Source organism: Lycium barbarum, chromosome 1 (genome assembly GCF_019175385.1).
Source record: "Lycium barbarum isolate Lr01 chromosome 1, ASM1917538v2, whole genome shotgun sequence".
Classification (NCBI taxonomy): Eukaryota; Viridiplantae; Streptophyta; class Magnoliopsida; order Solanales; family Solanaceae; genus Lycium; species Lycium barbarum.
In genome coordinates, this window is record NC_083337.1 from 149980272 (window position 1) to 149997193 (window position 16922).

A 16922-nucleotide genomic window follows, 5' to 3' on the forward strand; every position below is an offset into this window, starting at 1 on the left:
TACATCTTTAGGGTTACCCATAATTTGACAAAATCTAATTTTGGTTTCCGGCCATTTTCGCATTGCAAAGCTTGAAGAAAAGGTCAAAACTTTGAGCGGAACCCTATGTGCTAAAGCAATCATTCATTAATCCATCGTCCACAAATTATATGACTCGATGTACACGTGCAATGCACGTGCATAGAAACTAGCTAAATAAAAACATCATCATAGTACATAGAAGCATGACACTGCTATTATTTTGGACAGTGAGTGTGTCCACAAAACTAAACCTAAAAACGTTAGGGTTTACAACTTTTGGGTTGCCCATAATTTGACGAAATCTAATTTTGCTTTCGGGCAATTTACGCATAGCAGAGCTTGAATAAAAGATCAAAACTTTAAGCGGAACCCTATGCGCTAAATCAATCTCATTAATCCATCGTCGACATACTATGAAAATGGCTAATTTGACTACATAAGGAAAACAACTATACTTTCTGTTCGTAGCTGTCAGAAGTTACTTCAAAAGATGAGTAAAGCCACAAAAACACTACCACAAGCATGTTAATGTCTTAATTCAAGTAAATATGGAGATCATATTTACATACACATCGTTATGTGGCATTTTAATATCACTGTCTTTTGAATACACATAATTTCTTGAATATACAAACTACAGTAAATTAGTTTTCACTATAATCTAACCATCTAATAAGATGAGACTGTGCTTGTCTAAAGTTCATACACATTAAATTTACAGTTCTCATTTAAATATAAAGTAAATTACGCTAAACATCACTATAATATTATATTTTTTGGTAATGAATATTTGCATTTAAATCTATATTATATTAAAGTGGGAAGTCATTAAGCCAAAAAATTATATTACTAAAATACCCTTATAATTAACTTATCCCTTATTTATTTTTCTAAGAAAAAAAGAAACTCTACAAAGAGATGCAAAATTAAAATAAATTATGAAGAAACACCAAACTTGAGGAAAATTAAAACCCCTACCAACAGATGCGTTCGAAGAGATACTATGCCTACAAAGAGACACTATACAACTGTTGCAACTTCCAATAAGGATATTGCAAAATCAAAATAAATATATTAGAGAATTGTGTGAAATAGGAAAGGATATGAAATGGTAAATGAAAATAAAGTAGAGACATTGCAAGTTCAAGCGGAAGCCAACAAATTTTCTCCAAGAGTTAGGTTACTATCATTATTTAACGAAATGAATAAATGTTTGATACACTACGTCTTCCTTGTCCACATTGCTCAAACCAGGCACATATAAGGTTGGCTAACCTAAAAACGTTTGGGTTTATAACTTTAGGGTTTTCCAGAATTTAACGAATTCTAATTTTGCTTTCCCACCATTTAAATATAAAATAAATTACGCTATACATCGTTATAATATTATTGTTTTGGTAATGAAGAATTGGATTTACATTAAAATAAAAACATCATCATAGTACATGAGAGCAATGCATGGCACTGCTATATTTTGGACCGTGAGTGTGTCCACGAAGCTAAACCTAAAAACTTACGGCTTACAACGTTACCCTGAATTTGTCGAAACCTCATTTTGCTTTCGATTTGCATCTACAAGATTCTTAACAAAAAGAGGAGGTTCCAGGAAGATCTGCAATTCAGCTTATGCAGGTGCAACTTTCATATTTTAAAATTAGAATACATCGTCTGGCATTTAGAATATATTTTTAAATCAAAATTTTTAATCTTATGGCTATTCGATGAAATCTTATTTGTACAATATTTAAGCAATCGATTTTTATGCGATACATATAGCTTGTGGCTAATTAATGAATTAAATTAAAATAATTAAAATGCAAACTTTTAAAACTCTATATGTTAAATATTATAAATAGCTATAGAAACAGAAGTAGTATATACATGTAATAAATGGAAAGGTATTATTATTAGTAGTTGATATCTATTTTAAAATAATTTGACTTCTTATACTTATTTAGTTATGAATGCACCTCTCATATTTCAAAATTAAATACCTAACTCCCAAATATTTATTGCAGTAGTTGTAATAATACTTTATAATTTTACAAGTTTTAATAATTCTAATTCATTTACTTTATATTTCAAACTTCAATAAAAATAAATAAAGTAACATAAGTTACTTGAATAGTACGGTATTGAGATCGAGTATCACGATAGATGGTTAGTGGATTGCATACAGATTTTTTCCTATACTAGCAGTATTAATATTTTTTTTCACGTTTTCTTATTCTTAGAACCCTAGTACTATCGGATTGTTTCTTTCACCCGGTTATCTTATTACGCTGTTATCACTGTTTATATTTACTGATGTTTTTCATCTCTCCTTGAGCTGGGAGTCTCTCGTAAACATCCTCTCTACCCGTCACAAGGTAGATGTAAGGTCTGCATACACTCAACCTCCCCAAAACCCATCTAATGATATTATACTATGTACGTTGTTTACTTGGACATTTCAAAAATGGAAGATAAATAAATAAACAACCAAAAAAGAAAAATGCTACGTGTCGGAAAATCCAATTGGCGGACTCGAAAATCCAAACTAAACTCAAATTCAACAAGTCTCCACAATTCCGAGGCTTAGCGGGATTCTCCTCTCCTTTTTATTTTCCAATCCAACAACGAAAGCCCTCCATAAATTCCAACTCTTTAAATTTACACCATTTATCTCTCTCTCTCAAAAAAACAAAAAAAAACAAAAACAAAAAGAAAGCCCTCTTTGTTTCTACTCAATAACAAAAAAAAAAAAAAATCACTCGTTCTTCTAGGGTTTCATCACAAGATCCATTTTTATCTTGTTTGTTTCACCAATAAACGCTATTTCTAGGGTTTCGGTTTGTGTATTTTTTTTTCTCTCTCTAGGGTTTGATTGATGTTATAAATCTGTAGATTTTTTAGTAGAAGATCTTGGAAAACGATGTCGCAGCATTCAGATAAGGAGCTTGAAGAACAGATATCGGAAGCTGGGAATAAGCTTCTTCAACCTCCTTCTTCACTTGATGAACTCCTCCCTTTGCTTGACGTAAGCCTTTTTTTCTTTGCTTCTCTAATTTTTTTTTGTGTGCCTATTTGGTATATATCTTGATATCCTGCCCGTAATGGTACTCTCTTCATCGCGTCGTGTCTTAGTTTGACTTGACACAGAATTTAAGAAATATAGGGGGACTTATCAATCTCGTGGTCCTAAAAGTGTGGCCTAGGGTTCAATGAACTGGGTTGAGTACCATGAGGTCTCAGGTTCAATTCCCACCGGAGACAAAACACAAGGTGATTTGTTGTAACCTTGGTGGACAGAGTTACCTGATACCTGTTGCTGGTATCATGTGTAATTAGTCTAGGTGCACGCACGCACGCATGTCCGGAAACCATGGTTGTTTAAAAAGTAAATATTTGTGTAATGTACTAAATCATCATTTGAATTTTAGTTTTAAACTTGCCATCTATGGTCCTAAAAATGTGGCCTAGTGGTCAATGAAGTGTGTTGAGCACCCCGAAGTCGGTGGCTGAGTTAGGAATTTCACGAAGGGTGTTCAAGCATTTGATAAGTAATTTTGCTAATGGGTGCACGAAAACTTTAAAACCAAACTACGCAATATTAGTAATTGATATTTTTAATGAATGGATGCACCAAATTTTTTAAAATCAAACTGCGTAATATTTAGCTTTAATGAGTTCATGTTTAAATCAGTGATGTCAAACTTAAGCCCTAAATGAGGCTCAAAACATGTTGAGTGCTTCGCCTCGCTTTATGTGCGCTTCAGTGTCATCATCAAGGCTCTAAGACATACCATTCCTTGCCAATGAGCCTCTCTTGAAGAGGTGACTAGATAATTGATATATCACTTTTTCGTAATGTTTTTACAATTTATTTGCCCATATATTTGTTATTCATGCTTATCATTAAAGCCCGCGCTTTATTTGCGTTTTGCACTTAAAGCCCGAGCCAACTTTAGAGTTTTTTTTGCGCTTTTCGCCTTTGATAACATTGGTTTAAATTAATACTAAGTGAATGGACATAGCCAAAAAAATAAGAGAAAGCAACAAGTGAATTCAGCCTAGAATGAAACCACTTTTAGGCTTCAAAACTTTCACCGGTCTCTGACGACGACAACGGTAGCATCAGGATATGAAGAATGGAGAGCAGAATCAGGTTTTTATCTTTTTAATTTCTTTGTGGAGCCTTTTGCTTTAAATTTTGGCATAGTTAATCGAGAGCTTTTAGGATTTGCTTCTTAATGTTCAATTAAACAAATACTTTTAAGTTTTATTTAAAAGTTTTAATTAAAAAAAAGTCAAAAGACAAATTGGTTGGGAATCCAATTGGCTACTGATATGTTTATTTTTTCTTCAGAGATTTTTACATTGTAGGTCTTTAATTAAGGATTATACTAAGTAATATTACCTTTGAATTATTTCAAAATAACAGATTTATTAACTATTATAGCACAAAATTGCTTACGTGTAATAGATGATAGATGTAGAAAGCAATTAATTATCCTTATATTAAGGGATCAATTTATTCCTTTTTCAATCTCATGATTCTAATATTAGTAGTCTTCTTAATGAGCAATGAGCAATAAAATAGGAAAGGTGAGGTAGTGCTGCTCTTTAAAAATGTTACAAATGTTAATAAATAGCAGGCGCGTGTGCAACAACTTGGAATCGAACCTCTGTGCCCAGCTGCTCCGTGTGAACACCCTACACTGCTGATGTACCTGTCCAGATGTTTCAAGAGTGTTCAAAACGTTATATCTAATCATATGAGTAATATTTACCTATATACACTATAATTTTCCTGCGAAGGGTGTTCGCTTGAACACCCTTGCTAGGACGTAGCTCTGCGCTGCATGAGGTCTCAGGTTCAATTCCTAGCAGACACAAAAACATTCGGTGATTTCTTCCCGTTTGTTCTAGCCTTCCTGGATAGAGGAGGTGGCTGGTATCCAATGGAATTAGTTGAGGTGCGCCCAAGAAAATCCTGACACCACAGTTATTAAAACAAAAAAGATTAAAGAGGTGTAATGTACAAAAACGTGATTGATCCCATGGATGATGTTTGAATTGTCAACTTATTGAATATAGAAAGAAACACTTTTTTTAGGATGGAGCAAGAAGGAAAGTAAGACACTTAAATTGAGACGGAGCGAGTATTTCCTTGGATTTTTCTATTGAGGGTAAAATTGGTACCTTAACTATTTCATACCAGTTTTTGGATACTGCAAACTGCCTAAAATGTCTTCTCCAAATAATTTTGGCGAAGAGTTTCTCTTTCTTGTGATGTAGAAGATGTCTTAGCTATATTCCAATTCTTACTCTATATCCGGCACTTGGCCCAGATCAGCATCAAGGTGTGTGTTAACACAAAAGGAGTGATAGTTTAGGTAGGTAAATGAAGCAACGGTCAGTTGAGTTATGATAGGTGATAGTTTAGGTAGGTAAAGTGATGATTTTCATATGCAAATGGTTTCTTGATTATAACCCCTCTTAACTGAGAAACGGTAATGGAATAAGCTTCCTTTCCTTAGGTGACGATCCCTAGTGAAGATTTATATGCATTTTGCGTTTAACAATTTCATAAATCAATTGTCATCTTAGTTTTAGAGGAAATAGGATAGTGCATCTTCATGTTCCTTGTTACAGAATGATAAACATTACCTGTTTCAAATTTTGGAACCATGAGTTTCCTGTGGAATATCCTGGATAACTTGCAGATGCAGATTCAACATTCTAGTGATACATATGGGAGCTTTATGAAATGCCAAATTATGTCCTTAAGATATTTCTTACATTGTTAAAAAAGTTTTGTAAAACTACCTGTTCAATTTTATTTTTTAATTATAAAACTTGTTCTGTTCAAAAAGAACCAAAAAACGATCTTAGTTTTATTGTCATCTTCATCAATTCTGTGAGAACTCCAATAGAGATCTTGTTGCTTGGTGTCCTCAAAAAGCACAAAGATCAATAAGAGAGTGGATATCCCTGAGATGTCTCAGATGGCCATTCATCCTCGTCTCTTGAGCTTTATTTTACCAGCAATCTGCTAGGAAGGCCTTGTAAACAGAGAAAGAGAAGGAGAGCAGGCAGGTAATTCTTTCATGATGCTGGTCTAGCATCTTAAATGGTGGACATCTATCAATGGATACTTTTGGTAAAGCAAAATAGAAATTATCACTGTTAGTCTAGGCAGTTTTTGTGTTCTCAATTAGTTTTGCAAATATTGTATGTAATTTCATTAGCTGAAATTCATGCACCGCCTTTGTTCTTGCTTAATCTTAATATACTTTTGGTTTATTTCTGCTTTAAGCAAGTAGAGTCTTCCCTGTCAAAAGTGGAGCAATCACCGGCGAAATCAATGCATGATGCACTTTCTCCGTTGATGAAGGCATTGGTTGCAAATGACCTCTTGAGGCATTCTGATCTTGATGTGAAGGTCGCAGTTGCTTCTTGTATAAGTGAGATAACTAGAATTACTGCACCAGACGCTCCTTATGATGATGACAAAATGAAGGTATGAGAAGTTAGCTTTCTCTTTTTCTTCCTTTTTACAGCCCTTAAATAACATTTCATTTGGTTGATACAGGATATCTTTCAATTAATTGTATCATCCTTTGAGAATATAAATGACCAGTCCAGCAGATCATTTAATAAGAGGGTGTTGATCCTTGAGACAGTGGCCAAGGTCAGGTCATGTGTTGTCATGCTGGATCTAGAATGTGATAGGCTCATTACTGAGATGTTTCAGCACTTTCTAAAAGCTATAAGGTATTAACATGAATCTTGCTTTTTCAACAGTATTTTGTTTGTATAATGTTTGATTATAGATTTCTGGTATGGCGTGTTTCTTGTTTAGCGGATATTCTAATCCCAAACTTGAATTTTTCTTTTTGATAAAGTACAACCTGAATATTCTTGGACTTAACATGGTTTTAGAGAATATATCTGAAGTTATAATGCCTCACATTCCGTCGTAACATGTGATTTTGGATTTATGGGATTTTGAGCTTTACATGTTTGTTTATATTTTTAAGTGGAGATTCTAGTTAAGAAGTATTCTAACCAAGCACGTCAAGCATAATTTACAAGACAGTTACAAGTTCTTGAATTTGCATGGATTTGAGATTATATCTGAAATTATGAGCTGAAACTTTACCAGACTTTCTTGAATCCTTCTAAGATGAACAGGGTTTTGCAAATTTTTGGAACTGTAAACATGGATGAATGTACTGATACCATTCTCAAAACAAATCTCTGACATTTTGACCTCTCATGTAGTGTTTTCTTCTATTTTTATCCTTTTAGATTTCTTGCAGTGTTAATAGGATTCATCACTTGGGTGCCTGTACTGGGGTTTTAGTTGGATTAATGTGATGGTTAGTGAGCAGAAATGAGGAAATCTGCTGGTTACTTGTTTTGATTATCCATATCCAATTTGATCAACTTTTAGGAGTGACATTGCATTTACCACTAGTTTGAAGATATTATCACTGACATGTCAGAATCATCACTTAGTTCTTTGAAGATATTTAACTGGTGGCTTGCCAACAAATGGGTAAAAGTTGTCTTTGTGGGTACTTTTGGTTTTCTTACGGAAATAGAATGAACTTGTGGAAACAACAATTAGTCTTAACACATTTTTCTTTTCCTCCAGAAGATAGTTTGTTAACACACTCTTGGTAACTATACATAAAAAAAGATTGCAAGTTGGTAGGTCTTGCAAGTTGCATCTGAAAGATCTTTAGAACACGGATGGATGGCATGAGTTTTCTTTCAACAGTTTACATAAGCTTATGAAAAATAACCCCTCTGCCAATATCCTCATAGCCGTATCGACCTAGTGCTCGAAGTTACAGCTTAGAGAGAGTATTGCTTTTGGAATGGTTGTAAACTTAGTAATGAATTATTTGCTTCACTGGTTTAACTGGATGATATTGATAATCCTGTGGCCTCCATTCTCTCCCACATGCAAGGCACTTCATTTTTCTTATTTTCCTGTATGCTAATTCCTATTGAATATATTAAGCTTATAGTAGTGTAGTAAATTGAATAGACAATTCATTCGTTGACTTCCACTTTCAGAGAGGATCACTCTGAGAATATTTTCTCATCCATGGCAACAATAATGACTCTTGTGCTGGAAGAAAGTGAAGAAATATCCTTGGAATTGCTCACCCCTCTATTGGCTAGTGTTAAGAAGGACAATGAGGTATGTTGCGGTTGAAGAGATGATGTTATTGTTTTTATATATATTTTATACCTCTTAGGTCTCACTAGTCTTGTTATAGATCTAAATATTAATAGTTTTGTTTCAGGAGGTTGCGCCAATTGCTAAAAGGTTGGGAGAGACGGTTTTTGCAAACTGTGCAACGAAGCTTAGGCCTTACTTGCCGCAAGCGGTAGAATCATTGCAAATCTCTTTAAATGAGTACAATAAAATTGTTACTTCAGTGTTGGAAGGGACTCTTCCAACTGTTGATGGTATCAATGATAGTGCTCCTAAGGACCAATTGGTTAGTGAACTTTTACTTCTAAGTTCTAACTTATTCTGTGTCTGAACTTTTGCTGCTGGACTGTCGTCGTGTAGATAAACATTAAGTCTAACTTCACATGTTTTACATGTTCCTGCATAATCTAGGGAGTCTTAAGATCTCGTGCTTAAATTGTGCGTTCATTTAATATCTACTGGCCTGATAGTGGCGATGCTATGTGGATATTCACTAAGTTCAAAAGGTCTCTCTCCTGTCCCTGTTGAAAGCCTGATGTGCTTTTTCTTTGTTCCTTCTGTGTGTGTGTGTGTGTGTGTAAAGGGTCACATAGATATGTCAGTTTGTTTTCCAAAGATTACTTATGCTACTTCCCTTGCTCTCTGCTTCAATTTGTCAACGTATCCAATTTTGTAATTGAATTAGAGATTTAATGGCTGCACGGACTTTAAAAAAGAGCAAAAAAGTGTTTTGAGCATGAGTTACCTCCTTTATTTTTGGCCAGTGAGATTATAAAGCAGACTTTTTCTCCTTTTAAATGCATATTTGGCGTGTGTAAACCATAATAATAAAAAAAGAGCCTTTTTTTTATTACACATATTTGTGCATGCGTGTAGAGTGCCTTGTTGGAAGAGCATACATCTCGATATCTCTTTAAAAAAAGAGGCCTGACTCGGTAACTGCTGAAGGTCTGCTGTTTTGTTGGGAAGATATCTTGCTATGTTGTGTTAGAGAGGGATAGTTAATATCTAGTTTATTTGCATTGAGAAGGATAGTTACTTATTCATGGCTTTTGGTGATAGGCAGCGCTGCAAAGCATGTCCCACTTTTCCCTTGCAGTCATATTGAATGTGATCATTTCATTTCTTACAGTGATAGAAAATTTGGTTCTATATCTACTTCAAATTGTATATGTTTGCCAAAAGAAAAATCAACTTCGTTGTCCTTCCCATGTCCACCTGTCACACATCAGGAATTGAAGCAATTATTTTTTTCTCTTTTTCCAATGTTATTGGTTCTGGCCTAATATTGTTGGTAATTTTTTGGGCTTGAGAACTGCTTGAAGGTCTGATGCTATTTATAACTGCTAACAATGTAAATTACCCTTATACCCGTTTCCTAGAGGTCTGATATTGATGGTCTGTATTGATGTGTGTCAAGGTCACTGAGAGCAAGTTGGCTGAACTTCTAGAGGCTGGTCAGGCAACTCAGGTGTGAGACTTCGGATAATTTTCTTTAGTGATTTTCCTAGAGCATCTTAACTTTATGTTGCCTCTAAACCCTTATCACATTCAGGTTGGTGGGGGCAAAGTCGCTACAGCATCTTCAGATGAAGCAGGCCAGGCATGTGGTTTAGATAGATCATTTCCTTTGGACATAGATAACATTTGCAAATAATGAAATATTATTTGCAAATAAATGTTTGTGTTACAATTTTGTCCACTATTTCAACTTCACTTAAAATAGAGAGTTTGAACCTGAATAGCTTGTTTGAGTATTTGAAGTAAATGGTTCTGTTACAAAAATTCAATTTCCTCCAGCAGTGAAATTCATGTCCAAACAAAATTTAAAATTATCTTTGAACTTCAACATCAAATACTCATATTTTCATCTTCAATCAAGTATTTTCCAAATTGGTCAGTTTCTTTGTGTTGGTAAATCAGTGAATGTCACCCTTAAGAGCCAGCAACATCTTTAGTATCTTACTGGATGGTGTAGGGTTGAACATGTGACAGTATGTTTATGGTGTGCAAACGTCTTTGGCTGGCTATCAGTTAAAGGTATCTAGTTGGAAACTTTTCTTGTTTGAACAGATGGCTGAGAGCGCAAGGGAGGAGGCATGTTCGGAAGATATTGACCCTGCTGTTAATAGATCTCCCAAATCAATCACAAGTAATGGTGTTGGTCTGGAGAATGTGGGATCGGCTGCTGAAACACAATCGTTGATGAAGGCTGGAGATAATGATGGGGCGGATCTGCATGGTGCTTCAAAGATACCATCCAAATCTGAATCTGATGATTCAAGGGTTGAAAAATCTACAAAGTCAGAGCCCAAGTCAGAACAAACTGCTAACAAAAAAGGAAGGAAGACAAACTCTTCAATAAACTCTGCAGAATCTTCTCACCAAGCTCCTGACGACAGTGAAAAAGAAGCTGAGAAGCTTCAAGATCATCAGAATGATAGAGACAAAGATGATCAAAGTTCGGCTTCTGAAGATCCAGCGGTTGAGCAGTCTAAATCTTTGGAGAAGGAACCAGAAACTACTCTTCAACACTCTGCACCCAAAGAATCTGAGGTGGAAGCTGTGAATGTTGCAACTTCATCCCCAGGTCCTGATGAGAGTGCACCAAAGAAGGTTGGTCGGGCAAAAGAGGACAGCTTAAATCAAGAAGAGTGTGTGTCTAAGGAGGAGGAATCTGAAGCTACAAGTGACTTGGAAGTTAAGCAGGAGAGACGACCTTTGAAGAAAACTCCTTTAGAGCCTTGTCGCAAGGAGAAAAGTGGATCAACTGGTGATGCAGAGACTAAAAAGCAGAAGCAATCGGGTAAGAAGATTGATACCAAGAATAAGAGTCGTGTTGGTCAATCTGCGAGAAATAAAGAAGATGGCAAAAAGCGTGGACATGGAAAAGCTAGTGTGGTAAAAACCTCCTCAAATCCTTTAGTTAATGTGACGTTCGAGTAATTTATCTCCTTTCAGTGTAACTTTATCTCCCTGTTAGACTTACCAATATTATCTATCCATGTGCATCTTATCAGTTGTAAATTTTGCTGTGCAGGAGATAGTGCCTTCACAAGAGTCTCCTGATCACTCTGCTAAACATGATGATGATGTTAATGAAGAGGAAATTCCCAGGGCGACTGCTAAAAGAAAACGTTCTTCTTCAGGCAAGGGCAGGGTAAGCAATTCACATTATTGGTTTAATGTATAATGCACATTTTATTCTAGATACTATTGTGATAATGCCATGCTCTTTGTCCTGTTTCTGCAATTCTTACAACTATGAGGCTGTTGGACATTATTTCCGTGTTGGACTTATCAAGACCCTCCATGCCTGTCTCATCTGTTTACATTTTGTTGTGCAGGAGAGAGTGCCTCCACCAGTGTCTCCCGATAACTCTGCTAAACATGAAAGTGATGAGGAGGAAACACCCATGGCTAGTGCAAAGAGAAAGCGTTCTTCTTCAGGCAAGGGCAGGGTAAGCAATTCACATTATTGGTTTCATGTATAATGCACATTTTATTCTAGATACTATTGTGATATGCCATGCACTTTGTCCTACCAAGACCCTCCATACCTGTCTCATCTGTTTCCATTTCATTGGGCAGGAGAGTGTGCCTACAGCAGTGTCTCCCGATAACTCTGCTAAACATGAAAGTGATGAGGAGGAAACACCCCTGACAAGTGCAAAGAGAAAGCGTTCTTCAGTCAAGGTCAGGGTAAGCAATTTACATTATTGGTTTCATTTATAATGCACATTTTTATTCTAGATACTATTATGATATGCTATGCTCTTACAACTGAGCCCGTTAGACATTATTTCCGGGTTAGACTTACCAAAGCCCTCCATGCCGGTCTCATCAGTTGTCATTTTATTGTGCAGGAGAGAGTGCCTAAACCAGAGTCTCCCGATAACTCTGCTAAACATGAAAGTGATGAGGAGGAAACACCCATGACAAGTGCAAAGAGTAAGCGTTCTTCAGGCAAGGACAGGGTAAGCATTTTAAATCATTGATCATGTTTTACCCTTTTTTATTCTGTGGGTGTCTAGTATACTAATGTTCTGTGCTATGCTTGCTCTATTTTGACAATAAAAATTGTCTTTTGGTCATGCGGTTCTTCCAATTTTTTCTTTTAATAAAAGTGAATAGTGGTGTAGCAAGTAGGGTATCAAATTACAATTTGTTTTTTTATGAAGGTTGATATTTACCATCTGTTACAACATGCTAAGTGCTAGTATACCTGTGTTATTGCAATTCTTTTTATTTATTAAAACAGAACAATTAATTTGAATACCTAAAGATAGATTTTGCCTGTTTTTCAGAGCAGCTGCTTGTCCCAAAAACTAACATCGGTATTTGAAAAAACTAATGCCAAATGCAAATGCTTCCGAATTCGAAAGCCTTTTACTCTTTTTTCCCCTCCTTACGACAGGGCACTACTGCCTTCTTTCCCCTTCTGTTCCTCTTCTGTGTTGCTGACATTCTTAGCCACTCATTTTTGATTGCATGTCTATATTTAAATGCACTGAGGAAGTATGTTAACTCATGTTTTACCTTGATGACCTGTTCTAGTTTGATTAAATCCATTTAGCTTTGTAGAGTACTCCTGTGTGATTAATCAGTGGTTTGCCCGGGAGATAAATACCTAACAACACAGTGCCACTATACTACTATTACTTGTCAGGTAACAGAGACTACGCGATATGATGAGAACCTGGTTGGTAAAAAAATCAAAGTTTTGTGGCCATTGGATGATGTGTAAGTGTTCATCTTACTTATATTTTGCTGCGGAACATTTTTTTTTCCTGTCCACCATGGTATCCCCTTACTCAGAGCTGACCTGATAGTTTGGAATTACTGTCATATTGAGTTCACTGTATCTGAGTAAGTTCACCAGCTCTATATTAGTTGGAAGATTTTTATCTGCATTATATCGTTGGAATGGTATTCCTATTTCAACTTTAATATGGGTGCTAAGCATAGTTACGCGTCTTGGGAAATGAGAAAGCAAGTAAAGGATACCTCTTAAGATATGAACTAGAATTTTTGCTAATACTGATATGTTGTCACAGATATTATGAAGGCATTGTTAGCAAGTTTGATTCTGCCAAGAAGAAGTTCACAGTGAGTGCAGTTTTTGTTTTGCTGCATGAAATTGAATTGTCCTTTAGTATTACCGCTCCTATGTTTTGACTGTTTTTCTTATTAGGTTCACTACATTGATGGAGAGGTGGAAGTATTAAATCTCGAGAAGGAACGGTGGGAACTTGTTGGAGATGATAATATGTCAGAAGAGGTTAGTTACCGGCTATATTTTGCATTTATTATGGTTCTGTTTATTTGATACATTTGTATGTGTTGACAGGAGCAAGTAGCAGGTGTTGATGCAGCTTCTGACAGGTAAGCATATCCATTTATCGCCTCATTCTTATTTGGTTTCCAAGCATCTGAATTTGTACCATTCAGAAACCCTTCTGCATTTTTTAATCTAAAATTGTCCTTCAACTGTCAAATTACCACTATAGCTACTTACTAATATGTCTTAACTGATGAAACAATAAAAGATTCTTATTGCTGTTTTATTGTTCTATTTTGGTGAAGTCATGATGCTATTAGGGTTTGATATATTTGTTCAGTTTATAGCTTTAATTTTTGCGGTGACACATGATGTGTTTCCTAATCAAGTAGGCTTTTTAGTATGGAACTCGAAGCTAGCTTACAATCCACTTTTGCATCATTCTATGCAATGGAAGCAGCAATGAAGTTTGTGTTCCTTTTCTCTTTCCCAAAACCTTTTAGTTGCTTGGTTGATGGACTTGGAAATCCATTAAAGGTTGTCGACTTCAAGTCATATTTAGCAGCAGATAAGCTTGTATTACATCAGACTTTAAGTAAAAAGATATACTGAACAGCTGTCTCATCCCAATGATGTCATGCCCTGAACTTTTTTTAGTGATGTTAAACGAATGTGTCTCTTGTTATAGAGGGAAGATAGTCTCTATAGATATCTTTATAAGCACTTTCTAGTGTTGAATTGTGTTCTTCTGACTTGAGTATATATGGTTTGGTTTTGCCCGCCCTATGCAAGTTCTTGATCTCTTGAGTATATATGGTTTGGTTTTGCCTGCTCTATGCAAGTACTTGATTTCCTTGTTCTGTATCCAGATATTCTGCTTTTTTTGTAACTGTAGAACAAGTGGTAGGTATAATGATATGAGTGGTAGTGATTTTCTATTACACGGAATTTCTTGAGACCATACTAATTTTGACAGCGTTATTATGTCTGGATTATAATGTTCTCTGAAACGCTATATATTCATTCTCTTTCTTCTGACATTCATTCTATCCATTATGTTAATTAAGAAAGGATTGAAGACTTTTTTTCTAGAAAAAAGTGAGCACAGTATAACAGTACGGCTATTATTTGTGACAGGCATAAGAAGAAAAAACTTAGAAATGCTGAACCATCAGCGAAGCACAAAAAAATGGAGGCTTCATCCAAAAGGTTGTGTAATCTCCTTAACCATGTGCTTGAGAGACCGTATTAACATGATGTTTTGGAAGCCTAATAGTTTCAATGGTGGATCTCTTTTTTACAGCAAGTCAAAAGAGACAACAAAAAAATCTGGACAGAAATCCAAGGGTAAGCTCAACATGAAAGATGGCACCTCAAAATCTGGCGGGAGAACTGACGACACACCCGGCAGTAAGTCTGGGGTCCATCCTAAAAGGAGCACTGGCAAATCTGTTGATACTGAAAAGCCATCTGCCAGGTCTAAAGATGTTAGTAGTGGTACTCCCAAATCCAAGTCCAGGCAAGATACCCCATCAACGAGTGCCAGCAAGTCCAAGCAGGAAACTGTTAAAGCTGTCATGAAGTCCAAAAGTAATACTTCTCAAAGTGGCGGTAAGGCCAGTGCCAATGGCAAGGAGAAGCTAAAATCTAGTTCGTCAAAGGTTAAAGAAAGTGGGCACCTGAAGGAAAAAGCTATTAACTCAGCAAAAACCCCTGATAGCAGCAAAGAGAAATTCTCTAGTGCATCGAAGGAACGAGAAAATGAGTCCAAGAGCGGAAAGAAGCGAGGGAGAGGAAAAAATTGATTATTTGTTGCACATCTGGTGATAGTGGAGCTTCTCTTTTAGTGCCTATGGCACATTCATGCACCCGTTGCGGCTCATGGTGTCTATTATTTGCTATCTGGCACAATGTAGAGGCGCAGCTTGCAACTGTCTTAGGTTCTTAGTTATGGTTGTACTAGGTCGCTGGGTAGTTTTGTCAGTTTAAAGCATATTGGTAGATGTAATTGGTTAGATTTATCATTTTGGTTGCTAGTTGGATTCACTTTCTATTACTTTTATAACTCTGTAGCATAGGAAGAAGATGTCCTGTCGATGAGGAGTTTATGGATGTGTAAGTTAGATCATTAATTACTAGTTTTTGTCCTTGTAGCTGGCAAATCAGGCTCTACCTGTATGTTTGGAAGTCAAATTCATACCTTATCAGATATTACTCGGTTTGCTTGCTGGATTTTGGAGGTGGCTAATCCATAAATTGACTTCCAACTTATTCATATCTTTCCTGTTCCAATTTATGTGAATTTTTTGATTGGATACAGAGTTTAATGAATATATGCTTTAGGGCTTGTAGGTTAAAAATAAATTTTAGGTATTTATGTAAGGATGAACTATCTAATTAGAATAAAATGTAAATTTTACTGCCAGATTGTTCCAAAATACAGATGGGTAATAATATTTTGGACTTGATTAAAAAGGAAACTGTCACTTAAATTGGTAGAGGAAGTAGTTCATATAGAAGGGATTAGACTTGCATATGGTACAAGTGAGAGTTGACGTAAATAAACCAACACATCTACTCTTTTAGACCAGCAATATTCTCTGGCAATAGCACCTATCATGAAAATAGACTCTCCTCAAGCAGACATCGAAGGCAAGTGGGGCTGTAAACATTAAGCATCAACAAATCAAACCAAACCAAACCAAAAAGACAGATCAAACCTGCACTGACGAAACACATACCAGGAGAAAGTATGAGCATTTCGGTAAGTTATATATTTGGCCGGTGAGCCAAAAATGATTATATTCGCTAGTCAGATAAACCAAAAATATATACTATTATATTATATATATATATATAATGCATACTGCATATTAATATACAATAGATATACATTTTCCGGCTATTTTTTTGGTGGACGGATATGAAGTGTAAAAATCCCTAAAGCATTTCTCCTACTTTATATCTCTTGTACGACATGTTACATAATTTTAAGTTCTATCAACGTTAGGGGTGGGGGATTATTCTGGTGGTTAGTGGTACAAGGTCGGTGAATGTACTAAAGTGAAGGCCCAACAGATATCAAAGACACAATTTTTTCTTACATACAAAAGAACAAATATCGAAGATACAGTTTTCGTCGGGTTCTTCAACTAGTCTTCCCTTCAGTTTCTTACTTGATTATTATAACTTTATTTGTCATTCACAACGTAAGGTAATCAAATGAGATGTTTCTCTTAAGGTTATGAACTAATTGGTTGCAGACATTAGGGTCGTTAATTATGTTATCAAGAAAAAAGAAAACAATTTTAGCTCACTTGGATGTGTAAATTAATATACTTACCATGTAAAATGAGAAAACCAAAGTTAATAAAGTCCCTCCTATGAAGATGTCACATGACA

The 16922-nt window shown here is 35.6% G+C and overlaps 1 protein-coding gene across 3 annotated transcripts; it reads left to right on the top strand.

The window, feature by feature from the left end:
• Positions 1-2654: 2654 nt before the first annotated feature.
• On the top strand, positions 2655-15752 carry LOC132643786 (sister chromatid cohesion protein PDS5 homolog C). 3 transcript variants are annotated; one of them, XM_060360322.1, is made up of 18 exons: positions 2655-3040; positions 6323-6526; positions 6599-6780; positions 8095-8221; positions 8328-8525; positions 9660-9710; positions 9795-9842; positions 10313-11140; positions 11280-11399; positions 11587-11700; positions 11831-11935; positions 12106-12216; positions 12909-12982; positions 13297-13348; positions 13434-13520; positions 13590-13624; positions 14658-14729; positions 14824-15752. In XM_060360322.1, exons 1-18 carry the CDS (start codon positions 2936-2938, stop codon positions 15323-15325), a joined length of 3015 nt encoding a protein of 1004 aa, XP_060216305.1. In that variant the 5' UTR covers positions 2655-2935; the 3' UTR covers positions 15326-15752. The 3 variants fall into 3 exon arrangements, with proteins under 3 accessions (XP_060216305.1, XP_060216302.1, XP_060216308.1); XM_060360319.1 differs by having other exon boundaries at positions 2656-3040; positions 11831-11941; XM_060360325.1 differs by lacking the exon at positions 2655-3040 and adding an exon at positions 4045-6102 and having other exon boundaries at positions 11831-11941.
• The last annotated feature ends 1170 nt before the right edge of the window (positions 15753-16922 follow it).

Bases quoted from the DNA above. Each gene is read 5' to 3' on its own strand.
- LOC132643786 (XM_060360319.1), top strand. From the start codon at position 2,936: ATGTCGCAGCATTCAGATAAGGAGCTTGAAGAACAGATATCGGAAGCT. The intron at 3,041-6,322 runs GTAAGCCTTTTT...TTCTGCTTTAAG, and splicing joins AACTCCTCCCTTTGCTTGAC to CAAGTAGAGTCTTCCCTGTC. The intron at 9,843-10,312 runs GCATGTGGTTTA...TTGTTTGAACAG, and splicing joins CTTCAGATGAAGCAGGCCAG to ATGGCTGAGAGCGCAAGGGA.